The 17,288-nt window shown below is 49.1% G+C and overlaps 1 protein-coding gene across 1 annotated transcript in view; it reads right to left on the bottom strand.

Annotated features, from left to right (window-relative positions):
* Window positions 1–418: 418 nt before the first annotated feature.
* TRAF3IP1 (TRAF3 interacting protein 1) overlaps window positions 419–17,288 on the bottom strand; it is a 59,613-nt gene continuing 42,743 nt past the window's right edge. The window contains exons 16-17 of the mRNA XM_052637525.1: window positions 2,147–2,370; window positions 419–1,477 (exon numbers count right to left, since the gene is read on the bottom strand). Of these exons, the coding sequence (XP_052493485.1) occupies window positions 1,312–1,477; window positions 2,147–2,370 (390 nt within the window). The 3' untranslated portion in view covers window positions 419–1,311. The remainder of the gene's footprint in view (window positions 1,478–2,146; window positions 2,371–17,288) is intronic.

Raw genomic sequence — 17,288 nt, 5'->3', positions numbered from 1 at the left:
TTTCAGAATGGCACATCTTAATTATCCAATCTTGAACTTAGCTTCAAAAATCATAGAACGACCTTTGTAACAGATTTATTTTGGAAATTACACTAAGGAAAAACTTAACTGTGCCATCTGTGCTAATCTTTTAAAGAAACAAAACTTTCTCAGGAAATTCTAACATTTAAAATGACACTGCTTGGGTTACATCATAAATAACAGTATCTAGAATACAAGTGTCAGGACCCAGACTTTAAGACCCGTAAGCATGTCTCCAAACAGTGAAATCCTTTATACACAAATATAAGACTTTAGTATTTACAATATTATGTGTAGTGAAAAGCTAAATATAAACCATGTTTTAAAAAAAAACTTTCACTTTAAAAAAACATTTCTAAAAAATGGTAACATCAAAAAATTCTGCAAATCTGTGCATCCTTTAAAGTCTTCCTTCCGCGGGTTTTTCCTAAGCCATCTGTCTCTGAGGTGCCCAGGTGCTTACACCTGGGCAAAGGGACAGGCCTGGGCCAGTGGCCTGAAGCGCAAGCTTTGCTTCTAGAGAGGATGAGGGATCCCGCAGCTGCACTGATGTGCTCGTGGGGAAGCCCAGGGGCTCGATATTGAAGAAAGTGAGGATCCGGCCTATGATACTCTCAGGTCAGAAGAAGCCCGCAAAGGCCACAATCAAATCTCCTTTTTAAATATACGAACTTTTAAGGGCTGGAAGAATAAGCAAACCGTAATAGGGAGCAATAAGAAAATTGCGTTAAGGTACACGCAATGACAGAGAGGTTAAAAACTAGAGTTCATGGGCACCTTATAAAGACACGGGCTGAAATGAACCCTTTGCAAGTGGAAGTAAGCTAAAAATTTAAGTCTCTGCTTTTTGGGCCTCATTGCATTTATAAGGCTCCTGTCAAAACGCGCAGCCAGCCTCACTCGGGGCTCGAGCAGTCCTGTCAGCAGGCCTGGAGTCTGCCGTCTCGAACTCCCACGTCCCAGGTGGTCCCAGCACCGCTCGCCCGCTGGGCGGACCGGCCCAGAACCGAACAGCTGATGGGAGAGACCAGGCTTGCAGAGAAACATCTCACATCAGTGGCATCCGCAAGAGCCGTTTGTAACTAGCGAGTGTTCCAGCAGAGGAATGCAGGGAAACACGGTCTCTCTTCTGGAATGTGCCTAAGGTAGTAAAGCTCTGAAAACCAGGAGGATGATGCTGTGAGCTGCTCACCGCCGCCTTCAGACTGAAACCTCACACCGGAAGCGAAATGCCAGCCTCCTCCTTACGCACAGGCTGAGGGACCCGCTGGAGTCTGCAGCTTTGAGGTCTCACCTCCTGGAACTCAGGTTGATGCTGTACACCATCTTCTGGATCTTCTCCTCATTCTTCAGGATGTTGGCCTTCACGGCACAGATCTTGTCCTGCTGGTCCCTGACCAGCTGCTCCAGCTCTGCCAGCTCTGCCTTCAGGGGCTCCACGGCGCCGTCCGTGATGCTGCCAGGACACAAGCCGGGCCCGTGAGGACCTCCCTCCTTTCCCATCTGATGCTTTTCTTTTTGGCCACATCGTTGTCATGCGGCACGTGGGGATCTTAGTTCCCCGACTGGGGACTGAACCCAGGGCCCCTGTGTTGGGAGTGCAGCGTCTTAACCACTGGGTCACCAGGGAAATCCCTACACTGGCTTCTTAATTAAGACAATGGAAGGTAACAAAAGCAAATTACTCATTGTATCCAAAGGCAGGGAGGGAAGGATAAAAATATAAATGTGCTTTTTCCAAGTAAAAAATTTAAAATACTTTCAAGTTACAGTCACAAAACTTTGGGGATTTCAATAAGACACATGATAAACATGGTATCCAAACTGCAAAGTTTCCTGCCTTTTGTATGTCTAAATCTCGGGATTCCACACTGAATGTAGATCTTTCCTAGCTGCTTCAGAGAAATGCATGTTAGGTTGCGAATGAAGAAGCAGTGTACTTTCCTTGGGGGAGGAGGTAAGAAAGAGGATTGAGAGAGGAGGTCTCCCCCCCTCCAGTCCCCCACCCCCTTACCCACCCTCCCCCACCCCTCCCCCACCCCCCTCCACCGACCTCCCCCCCAACCTCTGCTCCTGCTGCAGGGCTACCTGCTGCCCTGGGCTGTGTCTCCCCCTCCCTCCCCACCTCTGCTCCTGCTGCAGGGCCTCGGCGTGCTGCTGGCTCTCAGCGCGCCACAGCTGCAGCTCGTTCTGCATGGCGTCCACGTCCTCCTGGATGTAGTCCATGATCTTGCCCAGGGGAAGGGCGCTCCGGCACAGGGTCTGGATGGACACCCGGAGCTTCTCTATCTCCTTGGAGACGATGTCCTTCTCCTTCTTCCAGGCCGACTCAAAGACGAGCAGCTTCTCCTGCGAGGAGTGTGAAGGGAGAGGAGCACCCTCACTCCTGAGGGCGGAGGGGCGCGGGCGCGGGCGCGGGGTCGGCGCACACGCGGGGTAGGTGCGGGCGCGGGACCCCCTGGACTGCAGACAGGGCTTCACGCCCGTGACCCCAAGGCTCGATCAGCAGCGCCCCGCGAGGGCCTGTACAGTAAGATCTTATCTCCCAGGGGACCGGAGACCTACAGCTGTTCTCGTTACAAGAGCTCAGGCAGGGGCATAGAGGACAGTCCCCAAAGGAAAGGGTACCCGGGGTGCTGTCACTCCCTGAGGGCCCCACCTCCCCACTTCACAGGGCTGCAGCCCCGCCTGCCCGAGCGCCTGCCCGAGCGAAAGATAACCTGCCCAGCAGACGAGGGGAGGGGGGAGGAGGACCACCGCAGAGGGAGGAGCCAGAGTGTGTGGACGGAGGGCGTGGCCGGGGCACCATGGGGCAGCAGGGGAGGCTGGGGCCGTGGGGCCTGGGGCCTGGGGCCCTGGAGCAGGGTCAGTGGCGGAGGGGCTCACACGGCCGCTGCTGAAGGAGGAGAGGAGGGAGGCAACCGGAGACCTTCACTCGGTTTTGGCCAGGGGTTCTTGGGCTCTTTGACACAAGCAATACCTAGAATTCCCTTTGTATGCGACTTTACCACTGACATCTCTGAATCTCAAGAACCAACAGGCATCTTGGCTTGGAGCCCTTTCCTGGGGAAATTAACACTCTCCAGGACCCCCTGCCCCGGTGCTCCCCTCCACACGGGCTGACTACGTGCCCCTGCTCTCCCATGGGCAGCAGGGGTCAGATGCGCTGAGTCATAACTGATCAGCTCCTTTTATTTCTAGACTAGTTTAACGAACCGACACATGATCGCTCGTGTCACTTCTAACCCAGTTTTAGACCAAGACCCCAGAGGGCAGGAACCTGCGTCTGGTCCACGTCAGTGCTCCTTAAATACCTGCCACATGAATAAAGTGAGTAAGAGACTCACGTGTCAAGATTTGAGCCCCACTGTGTTCTGGCCTCTAGCAAATGCGTGGAAAGCCTTAACACAATGCCTGGCACACTGAAGCATTAAACAAATAGGACTACAAACAGAAGGCAGAGCTCACAGAACTAGTAAGTGAGCTCTGAAAGGTTGCGGGACACCAGATAAACATACAGAAATGAACTGTTTCCATTTGCTGGCAATGAACACACGGCTACCAAAGTTAAAAATACATCACCATCTATGCTGCTGCTGCTGCTAAGTCATTTCAGTCGTGTTCGACTCTGTGCGACCCCATAGACGGCAGCCCACCAGGCCCCCCGTCCCTGGGATTCTCCAGGCAAGAACACTGAAATGGGTTGCCATTTCCTTCTCCAATGCATGAAAGTGAAAAGTCAAAGTGAAGTCGCTCAGTCGTGTCCGACTCTTAGCGACCCCATGGACTGCAGCCCACCAGTCTCCTCCGTCCATGCAATTTTCCAGGCAAGAGTACTGGAGTGGGGTGCCATTGCCTTCTCCTCTCGCCATCTATAACTGCTCAGAAAAGAGAAGTACTATTCGTAAATCTAACAAAATATGTATAGAACTTGTGTACTGAAAACTACACAACGTGGATAAAACAAATCAAAGGAGGTCTAAAAAGTGAGAGCCATACCCTGTCCATCAACGGCAAGATTAACACAGTACAGATGTCAGTTCTCCCCAAATTGATATACAGGTTTAATACAATTCCTATCACAGTCCCAAATGGTTTGTAGATGTGGACAAGATTGTCCTAAAACTTACACAGAAAGGCACAGGTCCTAGAGCGGCTGAAACATTTTGAAAAAGAAGAAATACGTGGGAAGCATCAGGCTCCTGGATCTCAGGACGTAACAGCAACAGCACTCAGGACGGTGTGGCCAGGGCAGGGTGGACACCCAGATCCAGGGGACAGAGCAGAGAACCCAGGTCCTCCTCACAAATACGCCCACCTGACTTCTGACAAAGGTGCTCTGTCCAGAAGGCTTTCACCACGTGGCACCACCACTACTGGGCACACAGGTAGAACAGGAGCCTGACTGGAGTCTCACACCTTACACAGCGCCGACGCCGGAACAGGCCACGGACCGAGATGCAAAACACAAAACTACACAACCTCTGGGGAAAACCTAGAGGAAAGTCCTCGGGGTGTGGGGCCAGCTAAATAAACGGTTCTGACTTGACCCCAAAACATGATCAGCTGAAGGAAAAACTGGTGCATGGGCGCTGTCACCACTGAACATGGTCCATGGGCAACAAGCCTGACAGCGTGGGAGGCATGCTAGACGGTGAGGGCGTGTGCTCAGGTCACAGGCCCAGCAAGGGGCAGGGCCCAGGGCGCACAGACTCCTGGACAGCAGCAGCAAGCAAGCAATCGAGCTGGAAAACGGACGAAAGAACAGACACTTCACCAAAGACGACACACGGATGCCGAAGCGCACGTGCAAAGACACACAAAGCCATTCCCCGCCAAGGAAACGCAGTTCGCAGCACGAGATGGGACCCACACCTATCAGAAACATAGAGACCATGGCAGACGCTGGGAAGGATACAGAGCCTGGACCCCTCATTCCCGGCTGGTGGGAATGCAAAACGCTACAGCTGCTCTGGAAACAGCTTCCCCAGGTCTTTAAAACTAACCGTGCAACCGCCATACAAGCCAGCGACTGTTCTCCTGGGCACTGAGCCCGGAGCAATGAAGTCATGTGGACGCAAGAGCCTGTGTAGGGTGTTTATGGAAGAGGCTTCACTCAGAGCAGCAAGACACTGGGCACAGCCCAGATGCCCTTCAGGGAGCCAAGAGATAAACTGTGCCACACCCACATCACGGAATACTACTTGGCAAGAAAAAGGCAATGAGTTGCTGATTCACACAACAACCTGGATGGACCCGCTGAGAGCTGTGCTGAGTGAAAAAAAGCCAGTCTCAAAATTTACATGCTGCATGATTCCATCTCCATAACAGTCTCAACAGGATAACACTGTAAAATAGAGACCAGATCAGCAGTCGCCAGGGGTTTGGGACAGGGTGGGGTGGAAGGCAGAGGGTGGGTGTGGTTATAACAGGGCGACAAGCGGGATCCTCGGGATGCTGGAGATGTCCCGTATCCTGACGGCATTGAGGTCTGCACCCCGGGTGCAACACTGCACTCAGCTTCGTCAGGTGTCATCAGCGGGGAGGGCTGAGTAAGCGGTCCCCGGGGTCTCTGTTACCTCTTACAACTACATTTGAATCTACAGTTGTCTCAAAATGACTTCAATTTTTTTAAAAAAGGTAGTGGCTATAAAAGTGCTTTTGAATTAAAATGCTAAGTGACTAAAATGAATCAATACAGTGATAAATTACTTCCCAGGAAAAAATGTGCTGTCCTTATTATACTGACTACTTTATTATGAACTATACAAAAAAGATCTTCATGACCCAGATAACCACGATGGTGTCATCACTCACCTAGAGCCAGACACCCTGAAGTCCAAAGTCAAGTGGGCCTTAGGAACCATCACTATGAACAACGTGAGTGGAGGTGATGGAATTCCAGCTGAGCTATTTCAAATCCTAAAAATGATGCTATGAACATGCTGTACTCAATATGCCAGTAAATCTGGGAAACTCAGCAGTGGCCACAGGACCAGAAAAGGTCAGTTTTCATTCCAATCCCAAAGAAAGGCAATGTCAAAGAACGCTCAAACTACCACATAACTGCATTCATCTCACATGCTAGCAAAATAATGCTCAAAATTCTCCAAGCCAGGCTTCAACAGTACATGAACCATGAACTTCCAGATGTTCAAGCTGGATTTAGAAAAGACTCAGAAAACAGAAATCAAACTGCCAACATCTGTTGAATTATCAAAAAAGCAAGAGAGTTCCAGAAAAACATCTACTTCAGCTTCATTGACTACACTAAAGCCTTTGACTGTGTGGATTACAACAAACTGTGGAAAATTCTTCGAGAGATGGGAATACCAGAGCACCTGACCTGCCTCTTCAGAAATCTGTATGCAGGTCAGGAAGCAACAGTTAGAACTGGACATGGAACAACAGACTGGTTCCAAATAGGAAAAGGAGTACGTCAAGGCTGTGTATTGTCACCCTGCTTATTTAATTTATATGCGGAATACATCACGTGAAGTGCCGGGCTAGATGAAGCACAAGCTGGAATCAAGATTGCCAGGAGAAATATCAATAACCTCAGATATGCAGATGACACCACCCTTATGGCAGAAAGCAAAGAAGAACTAAAGAGCCTCTTGATGAAAGTGAAAGAGGAGAGTGAAGAAGTTGGCTTAAAACTCAACATTCAAAACACCAAGATCATGGCTTCCAGTCCCATCACTTAATGGCAAATAGACGGGGAAACAATGGAAACAGTGGCAGAGTTTATTTTCTTGGTCTCCAAAATCACTGCAGATGGTGACTGCACCCATGAAATTAAAAGACGCTCGCTCCTTGGAAGAAAAGCTATGACCAACTTAGCATATTAAAAAGCAGAGACATTACTTTGCCAACAAAGGTCCATCTAATCAAGGCTATGGTTCTTCCAGTGGTCATGTATGGATGTGAGAGCTGGACCATAAAGAAGCCTGAGTGCCAAAGAACTGATGCATTTAAACTGTGGTGTTGGAGAAGACCCTTGAGAGTCCCTTGGGCTCCGAGAGATCCAACCAGTCCATCCTAAAGGAATTCAGTCCTGAATATTCATTGGAAGGACTGATGCTCCAATCGTTTGGCCACCTGATGCGAAGAGCTGACTCATTTGAAAAGACCCTGATGCTGGGAAAGATTGAAGGCGGGAGGAGAAGGGGACGACAGGATGAGATGGTTGTATGGCATCCCCGTCTCGATGGACATGAGTTTGAGCAAGCTCTGGGAGTTGGTGATGGACAGGGAGGCCTGGTGTGCTGCAGTCCATGGGGTTGCAAAGAGTCGGGCATGACTAAGCTACTGAACTGAACTTTATTATAGGGATGATATTGACGACTGACTTAATTGAGACATTTAAAATGCTACTTAAAACCACTCATGATGATATGAAGTAATTCCTATGTATCTGGCATCATGCAGGGCAGAGAACTCAGGACGGGGACAAACGCGTACAGCACCTAAGCTCAGCGAGCCCCACCTGGGACAGCGCACCCAGCGGGGGGGCTGCCAGCCTCTGCCAGGATTCTGTGTTGGCACCAACTGCCACCGGGGATGCACATTGTGAAGGTCACAGTCGTACTGTTGAGAGGTTAAGGACTTTTAACACAAGATTGTGTAGGATTATGATAGCTGGGAGAGGCTTTTCCTATTGCTGCAAAATATCAAGATTCTGGCATTTTTCAAGCTCTCCCGTAAGGCGGCGGCGGCGGGTAGAGCAGGTAAGTCAAGGCTGACTCTGTGCTTTTAAAAGCGTCCCCACTGACGACAGGCTCTGAGCTACACGCAGCTTGTTCTGCTGTATCAGCAACTTTCCAAACAAGCAACCACTATAGACCCCGGTTTTATAGACTTTTAATATGTACAGCAAAATCTGAGAATCCACCACTGTACTCACCACATAGGAATTAGTCATGTGAAATATGCTTAATTTTTGAAAATGGAAGAGAAAAAAAAAAAACAAGAGAAACTGTATCATTAGCCCAAATAGTGCCTAAAAGCCGCTGGAACGTGGGCGGAATCGGGGGCGGGAGGTGGGCCCGTGAGTGCAGGGGACCCAGCCGGCCTCCCCGCCTCCAAGCTTTACGGCCTCCGCAGCGCGGCCTGACCTCGCCCTGCCTCAGTCTCCTCACAATAAAATGGAAATGCTAATATTTACCCTGCAGGAAAGGATTCGATGGGATAACAAAGCAAGCAGCTCGGTGCCTCGCACACAGTAAGCCCTGCACTAACGGTCGCCGCTGTCATAAACGTCTCTGGCGCGAAGGACGGGCACCCGGCCTCGGGGGAGGCTGCAGGTGGTGCTCCTGCAGGCCACCCTCGCCTGCTGTGTGGTCAGCGCCAACCCACGCGGCGTCACCTTCCTCCCTGACACGCCGCTTCCTGTTGCCACTTCTAAAACACACACAGCCCACCCCACGAGCCGCGCTCTGGAAGCTCTTCACGGAAAGGCTGCGGCTCTGGGCTCGGAGCTGAGCTGAGGCCCGCGGGCGGCACCCCGGCCATGTCGGGGGCACTGCAGGTGACGTGGGGACACTCGCCCGCCCCCGGCGCCCTCCTGCCTGCTGCCGGGCGGCTCCCTCCTCGCATGGGCTGCAGACTGTTGACTCAGCTGGTGTCGGGCAGCGGGGACCTCTGGCAAAGCGTTTCCTCGTTTGGCTGGCCACTTCACACACACTTTGGAAGAAGTGACTTTCCAGGATCTTTCGGGGAAACAGGTGCCTCTGGGACTGAGTACTAATTGCATTTGCCACACACGTACTTGTCCCCAGAACTGTGGGCGTTTAATTGTGTTTATAGTGACTTTTCAAGTTTAGAATTATTTATTATAGTAAGTCATACACGTAAAAAGCACTAACCTGAGAGGTTCGTTTCTTTACATTTCAACACAAGGCTTCAGGAGAAGGTACTGTCGTTAAAATAATGCTGCAAACCCTGACCTGCAGGTCTCGCCAGAATCTCTCAGGAGCGGGGTCAGGCACAGCACTGCCCTCCGCTCGGTCGCTGATCTGAGGGTTCCTGGGCCCTCCTGGAAGAGCTCTGCCCCACGTTAAGCAGACCCGATAAACAACAGCCGCCTGAATCGAGGAGGGGCAATAAACCAGAGCGTGTGGGCGTCTACTTTAAATAGTATGCTCCCCCATGACCTCAGGAAGCGATCCACATACAGCCTGTCAGAAGTTCCTCTTCTTCCTAAACCGAGGAATGCTTGCACCCAACCAACCGAGGAAAGCAGAGACCCCCCAGGAGGACTATTCCGAGGGTCCTGTCCACCCAGAGACACGTTCGTCGTCAGACTTCTCTGCAAAGCACATGTTCATGTCTGGTGTGGGTCAAACGGAACACATGGGAAAATGGTCTGGAACCAAACACTTCAACGTTTAACATACAGGAAACCACCAAAGACAGAACTGCACAGTTTGAGAGAACAACACGGTGCCACCTACAGCCACCGCCTGCGTCAGGAGAGCAAACCCTGCCAGGGCCCCCAGAGCCCGAGGTGCCGCTGCCAGCTCGAGTCCCGGGTCTGCGTGACCGGCTCTGCTGTTCGCACACCCACCTGCCTGTTCCACGTGTGCAGGACGGATGGACGGAATCACACACACACACACACACACACACACACACACACACACACTCTCTCTCACGTTTCCACGTGTGTCGGCCTCTGTCCCTCGGCACGGCTGAATGGCAACGTGACCGTATGAATACACGACGTACCCATCCACTGCTGTGCTGGTGGACACGCGGTGGTTCCTGGCCTGGGGCACGACAGACCACACGGCTCTGAGCCGTCTCACAGGCGGATCCCAGCACACACGCGCACAGGACCCTCCAGCACACGGCGAGAAGCGGCACTGCTGGGTCAGCGGTCTTCAGCCGGGTGACGTCCCGGCACAGAGCTTTACGACGTGGTTGCACCAACGTACATCAAGTATTTTTCACCAGCCAGGACTGTATTTCTGTGCTCTGATGCCAGAGCTGGTACCTATGGGCCAAGATGCCCTGCTTCTTTGGCATGGTGCCCTAGCAAGGTGCTGTGACTATTCTAACTCACCCACATGTGGCACTGAAAAGCTGAAATCTGTAATTAATCTGTCAAGGAATAAAGAGAATAACAGGAAAAACAGCAACAACAACACTGATTCCAACGGTACTACCACAACCTGACCAGCACCGGCAGCAGAGAGAAAGCCACTGCTCCAAGTCAGAGGAATGCTGTTAAAAAAACCTTCCAGGTGATTAGAAATCTGCTCACAGGGACTTCCCTTGTGGCCTTGTGGTCCAGTGGTTAAGAATCCGCCTGCCAATGCAAGGGACAGGGGTTCAATCCCTGGTATAGAAGATCCCACACACTGCAGAGTGCCTAAGCCCACTCACCACAGAACTGTGGAGCCCGCACGCTGCAGCTGCTGAAGCCCACATAAACCTGTGGTCGGCAGCAAGAGAACTCACAGTAGTGAGCGGCCCCTGCACCAAACACGAAGAACAGCCCCCGCTCGCCACATCTAGAGAAAGCCCGGGTGCGGCAACAAAGCCCCGGGCGGCCAAAAAAAAAAAAATCCTGCTCATTGCGGCCACTACAGATAAATAAAACACAAGCAGAAAGCCTTCGGAATGCACAGGCGGGAAGCTGTATAGCACGAGGCTAACTCCCAGACTGGATACAGGCAGGCCTGGGGTGACATCCTCCCTTTGAGACCGTCTATGTAACCTCAGACACACTAACTTTTGTGCCTGTTTCCAAACAGCAAATGGGGATGACACCTATCTCGTAAGTTCCCGTGAGGATTAAAGGAAGTGACGGATGAAACTCCTTAGGGACAGTAACTGCTGTACTGACGTCAGCTGTTGTTAGAATGATTGTATCGGCTACAGCTAAGAACAACTAATGGGTTAACTTCGACAAAGGAAATGCATATATGGAACCACCCAGCACCTGGTGCAGAGAGAAATCAAAAGATCATTAAACGTCAGCTACTTCCACAGACATTACTGTCCATGGAAAGGAACAAGGAATGCTCTCGGAAGGCTGTGTGAGTTCACTGCACCTGAAGCCCGAGGTTACTGCACAGAATAGATAAGACGCAACATCGGGCAGGTCTTTCTGACTGACCCCAAAATGGAAATAATTTACAAATCATCTTGTCACATGGAAAACAGATCAAAACGACACCAACAGAGCAGGCAACAGGGAAACGTGGAGCTCAGACTCCCAGCTAGAGAGATTCCTTCTCTACTTAAAGGAATGAAAATGAAGAATACATTACTGTCCTAAAACTGGTCCTTTCGAGCATTTTTATGAAAGGCTGCTGCTGCTGCTGCTGCTAAGTCGCTTCAGTCGTGTCCGACTCTGTGCGACCCCATAGACGGCAGCCTACCAGGCTCCCCCATCCCTGGGATTCCCCAGGCAAGAACACTGGAGTGGGTTGCCATTTCCTTCTCCAATGCATGAACGTGAAAAGTGAAAGTGAAGTCGCTCAGTCGTGTCCGACTCTTAGCGACCCCATGGACCGTAGCCTACCAGGCTCCTCCGTCCATGGGACTTTCCAGGCAAGAGTACTGGCATGGGGTGCCATTGCCTTCTCCTTATGAAAGGCTATGACCATGTATTTATTCTTTTAGATAAAACTTTTTTATTTTGGCTGCACTGTGCAGCAAGTGGGATCTTAGTTCCCCAGTCAGGGATCGAACTTGCACCCCCTACACTGGAAGGCAGAATCTTAACCAATGGACCACCAGGGAAGCTCCTCACAGAAACTTCAGAATACCCTTCGCCAAATTCCAAAACATCCATTGAACATTTATTGGGACTGCATTACACTCATAAGTTAATTTGAGAGAAGTGCCATCTCTATAATATTGAGTTTCCGTGCAGAACACAACGTCTCTCATGACTTCTTCCAAGCCTTTTATATTTCTTAGTAGAATTCTGTGGCTTCTCGATACAGTTACTATAAACTCTTACTAAACGCACCCGTGCTGCGGAAATTTACGTTTTTGCTTCCAGTTCTGGAGGAAGAGCTTGATCCACATTGTTTCCAGCTGGCTATTGCTGACATATAAGAAAAATACTGACTTTGGTGTATTTATTGTGTCCCTGGCCACCTTACAAACTTTTAAAACATATTTAAAGTTTAAGGGGTTGACTGACTTGGTAGACCGCTGTCATCTGCAAATGATGACGACCCCGTCTCCTTTCCAGAATTCAGCCACATTTCTCTTTGCAGCGGCTAGCCCTCCAGAGGGCCTCGGCCACGTCTCACGTCACATCCTTGCTCCTGAATTCCATGGAGGCACCCACAGCCCCGTCCTGCTGTGTAGGATGCTGGCTGCTCCGTGCAGGACCTCTCCCTCTTGCGGCCAGAGGTACCTTCCTACCCCAGTTCACCGCAAGCTTCCAGTAATAGTGGACGCTGAATTTTACAGTGCCATTTGATCTCTCTCTTTTCTTTGTTGCACTGGGTCTTTGTTGCTGCACGAGAGCTTTCTCTAGTTGCTCCCCGTGAGCGATCCCTACGGTGGTGACCATGAGCTTTGAGGGACGGCTAGTGAACTCGAGCAGAAAGCCATCCTGAGTCTGCAAAGGGAGGGACCACACCTTCAGCATTGGCTCCACTCCTGGGAAGGCAGAGGGAGGCTGTGAGCACCCGGCGTGGAGCTGCAGCACACAGAGCAGGCAGCGAAGCGGAGGAGCTCTGCAAGGGGCGAGCAGGAAGCAGGAGAGAGTGCATCCAAAGGAGGTGAGCAAGCCTCGGGCCCCCAGCAGTGCTGGTGGAGCATTTATCTCCCAAGTCGGTTAGTAAAGGCTGGAGGGGCTGCTGCTACTTCTGATGTGAGGACAGCAACATAAGGCGCAAGGAACGTGAAAAATCAAGGAAATACAGCATCACCAGTGTGCTTCCAGTGTGACTGACTCCACAGACATGGGGATCTGCAAGACAGCCAACAGAGAACCCAAAACAGCTATGTTAAGGAAGTTTGATGAGCTGCATAAAAAGACAATTCAACAAATCAGGAAAATAACACAGGGAAAAATAAGTTTCCCAAGGAGAAACAGAAACTCTGGAGCTGAATAACATAGTGACTGAAATGAAAAATGTGACCAGAGCGTCAACAAAAAAACAGCTCAACTGGAAGAAGAATGTGAGAAGAAGACAACAGGACCTTCAAAATTATCCAGTCCAGGGGGGAAAAGAGTGAAGAAAGCCTATGCAAGCAATGGAGGGAGAAAGGCAGAAAGCGGAGAAAGGCAGAAAGCGTCCTTAAAGAGACAGTGGCTGAGAACTTCCTAACTCTGGAAGACATGTGGGCATCCAAGCTCATGAAGCTCGCAGGTCATCAGACAAACTTCACTTACAGAGATCTTGGGCTTCCCAGGTGGCACTCGTGCCAAAGAACCTGCCTACAGGCTCTTTGCAGGAAACATGAGAGATGTGGGTTGGATCCCTGGGTCAGGAAGGTCCCATGGAGGAAGGCATGGCAACCCACTCCAGTATTCTTGCCTTGGAGAATCCCCATGGATAGAGGAGCCTGGCAGGCTACAGTTCATAGGGTCTCAAAGAGTCACACACGACTGAAGCAACTTATCACATAAGTAAGGAGATCTTCTCTAAGATGTATTATAACAAAACTGTCAAAAATCAAAAACAAGAGAGACTCTTAAAAGAGCTGGTAACTTCCTGCTATAAAGCAATCTGAAGATTTGTCAGGAGAAACTTCACAGGCCAGAAAAGAGTAGGGCAAAATATTCAAAGAGATGAAGGGGAAAAAAAGACCCATCGAGAATACTCTATCCAACAAAGCTATCCTTCAGAAATAAAGAAGAGGTGAGACTTTCCCAGACAAACAAAAGTTGAGGGAGTTCACCACTACCAGACCTGCTTTAGGAGAAACACTGAAAGGAGCGCTTCAGGCTGAAACAAAAGGCTACTAATTAGTAACAAGAAAACATACAACATAATGGTGAAGATAAGTATACAGTGAAATTCAAAACACTCTAATGCTATAATATGATGGAGGTATTAATCACTTAACTCTAGCATGAAGGTTTGAGATAAAGTATTAAAAATAACTAAAGTCACAATAATTTTGCTAATAAAGAATATAAAAAGAGGTAGCCCATAGTATCAAAAACATATGAAGGGGGGGGTAAAAGCAGAGAGTTTTTGTATACAATTGATGTTAAGCTGCTATCAGTGTAAAATAGACTGTTATATCTGCAAGATGTTTTAGGTAAGTTTCAAATAATCACAGAGCAAAAACCTACAGTAGATACACAAAGGATAAAGAGAAGAGAACCAAGGCATACCACTATGGAAAGACATGCATTCACAGAGGCAGGCAAAAAAGATAAGAAAAAGGAACACACGAACCACAGAAAGTCACAACAGCAACAGGGCAGCATTAGTAAGAACTTCGATGTTGCTCAGTCGCTCAGTCGTGTCCGACTCTTTCAGACCCCACGGACCGCAGCACACCAGGCTTCCCTGTCCTTCACCATCTCCCTGAGCTTGCTCAAGCTCACGTCCATTGAATCCGTGATATGATCCAACCATCTCATCCTCTGTCGCCCCCTTCTCCTCCTGCCTTCAATCTTTCCCAGCAGCAGGGTCTTTTCCAATGAGTCAGCTCTTCGCATCAGGCGGCCAAAGTACTGGAGCTTCAGCATCAGTCCTTCCAAAGAATATCCAGGACTCATCTCCTTTAGGATTGACTGGTTGGATCTCCTTGCAGTCCAAGGCACTCTCAGGAGTCTTCTCCAGCACCACAGTTTGAAAGCATTATTCTTTGGCACTCAGCCTTCTTTATGGCCCAACTCTCATATCCATACATGACTACTGGAAAAACCACAGCTTTGACTACACACATATTTGTTGGCCAAGTGATGTCTCTGCTTTTTAATATGCTTTCTAGGCTGGTCATAGCTTTTCTTCCAAGGAGCAAGCGTCTTTTAATTTAGTAACTGTGGTCTGCATCCACAGTGATTTGGGAGCCCAAGAAAATAAAGCCTGTCACTGTTTCCCTTGTTTCCCCTTCAATTTGTCATGAAGGGATGGGACCAGATGCCATGATCTTAGTTTTCTGAATTCTGAGTTTTAAGCCAGCTTTTTCACTCTCCTCTTAGCTTCATCAAGAGGCTCTTTAGTTCCTCTTCACTTTCTGCCATAAAGGTGGTGTCATCTGCATATCTGAGGTTATTGATATTTCTCCTGGCAATCTTGATTCCAGCTTGTGCTTCATCCAGCCCACCATTTGGCATGATGTACTCTGCATATAAGTTAAATAAGCAGGATGACGATATACACCCTTGATGAACTCCTTTCTCAATTTGGAACCAGTCCATTGTTCTATGTCCGGTTCTAACTATTGCCTTCTTGACCTGCATACAGGTTTCTCAGGAGGCAGGTAAGGTGGGCTGCTGGTATTCCCATCTCTTGAAGAATTTCCCACAGTTTGTTGTGATCCACACAAAGGCTTTGGCATAATCAATAGATTCTCTTGCTTTCTGTATGATCCAGTGGATGTTGGTAATTTGATCCCTGGTTCCTGTGTCTTTTCTGAACCCACCTTGTACATCTGCAAGTTCTCAGTTCATGTTCTGCTGAAGCCTGGCCTGAAGGGTTCTGAGCATTGCCTGGCCAGTACATAAAATGAGCACAATTGTGCAGCAGTGTGAGCTTCATTTGGCATTGCCCTTCTTTTGGATTGACTTCCCCAGTGGTTCAGATGGTAAAGCATCTGCCTACAATGCAGGAGATCCGGGTTTGACCCCTGGTTCAGGAAGATCCTCTGGAGAAGGAAATGGCAACCCACTCCAGTACTCTTGCCTGGAAAATCCCATGGATGGAGGAGCCTGGTAGGCTACAGTCCATGGGGTCATAAACAGTTGGACACGACTGAGCGACTTCATTTTCTTTCTTTCTTTTCTTTGGGATCGGAATGAAAACTGATATTTTCCAGTTCTGTGGCCACTGCTGAGTTTTCCAAATTTGCTGGCATATTGAGAGCTGTATTTTAACAGCATCATCTTTTAGGATTTGAAATACCACAATTATTCTACACGTAAATGGATTAAACTCTCCAATCTAAAAGACAAGAGAAAGACAAGCCCTGTATGGTAGGGGGTGAGGGGAGAGGGAACTGGAGGCACCAAATTCCAGCTATTAGACAAATAAATACTGGGGACGTGCTGTTCAGTGATGACTGCAGTGAACAGTGTACATCATGTATGACAGCTGTTAGGAGAGTAGACCCTAGGAGTTCTCAACAACAAGCAGAGATCCCCTTCTTTTTTTCTATCTATATGAGATGATGGGTGTTAGCTAACCTGTTCTGGCAATTATTCACCATATATTTAAGTCAAGTCATTATGCTGTATACCTTAAAAGTACACGGTGCTATATGTCAAACATATCTCAGTAAAACCAGGGGGCGGGGAAAGGCAGAGAGTGGGTGGGAGAGATAAAGCAAGACTCAAGTATCTGCTGCCTACAAGAGATTCACTTCATCTGTAAAGACATACAGAGGCTCAAGGTGAAGGGACAGGAAAAGATACTCCACAAAAATAGAAACCAAAGGAGAGCAGGGGTATCCATACTTTTGGCCGACCCAATAGACTTTAAGCCAATAACTGCAACAAGTGACCAAAATGGCCAGTATATAATGACATACTGTATATAAGTGGTCAGTTCATCAAGGGATTACAGCAACCACATACATATGCTCCCAACACTGGAGCACCTAGACAGAGTAAGTGCCGGGAGCCAGCATGCGGAATCCCGCCCGTGGCAAAGGTCATGAGGAAGGAAGCCTGATGTACGCAAAGGCGTGATCTGGCTTCAGGGGTTCCCCCTGGATTTTCCTGAGCATCTACCCCCAAAAACCAGAGTCTGCCTGCTTTACTGTACTGTGCTTCCCACTCTTCGGACATTAACAGGGGCTGTCCCCCACCACCTTTCCCTGGAAAAAGTTAACTTAGAGCTCCAATTAGTCTCCTGCTTTTAAAAAGAAAACCTCGGCTTGAAACCCTCTGATAGCTTTCTAACTTAACCTGACCGGTCTGTCCGGACTTTTACAACTTGTGATTGTTTACAGCCCCCAACTGCGAGAGGCATGAAGCTTAAAACATCTTAAAGATACAGAGCCTTTTTTAAAGAGCTAAGAATTATATTGGTAGAGGGTTTTCACGGTTGAGTCAATGACTGCTGCCAGGCCTCCATATTCTTTTTTTTTTTTTTTTTTTCATATTCTTGATC

Source organism: Budorcas taxicolor, chromosome 3 (genome assembly GCF_023091745.1).
Source record: "Budorcas taxicolor isolate Tak-1 chromosome 3, Takin1.1, whole genome shotgun sequence".
Classification (NCBI taxonomy): domain Eukaryota; kingdom Metazoa; phylum Chordata; class Mammalia; order Artiodactyla; family Bovidae; genus Budorcas; species Budorcas taxicolor.
This window is presented reverse-complemented; position numbering and strand designations above follow the sequence as displayed.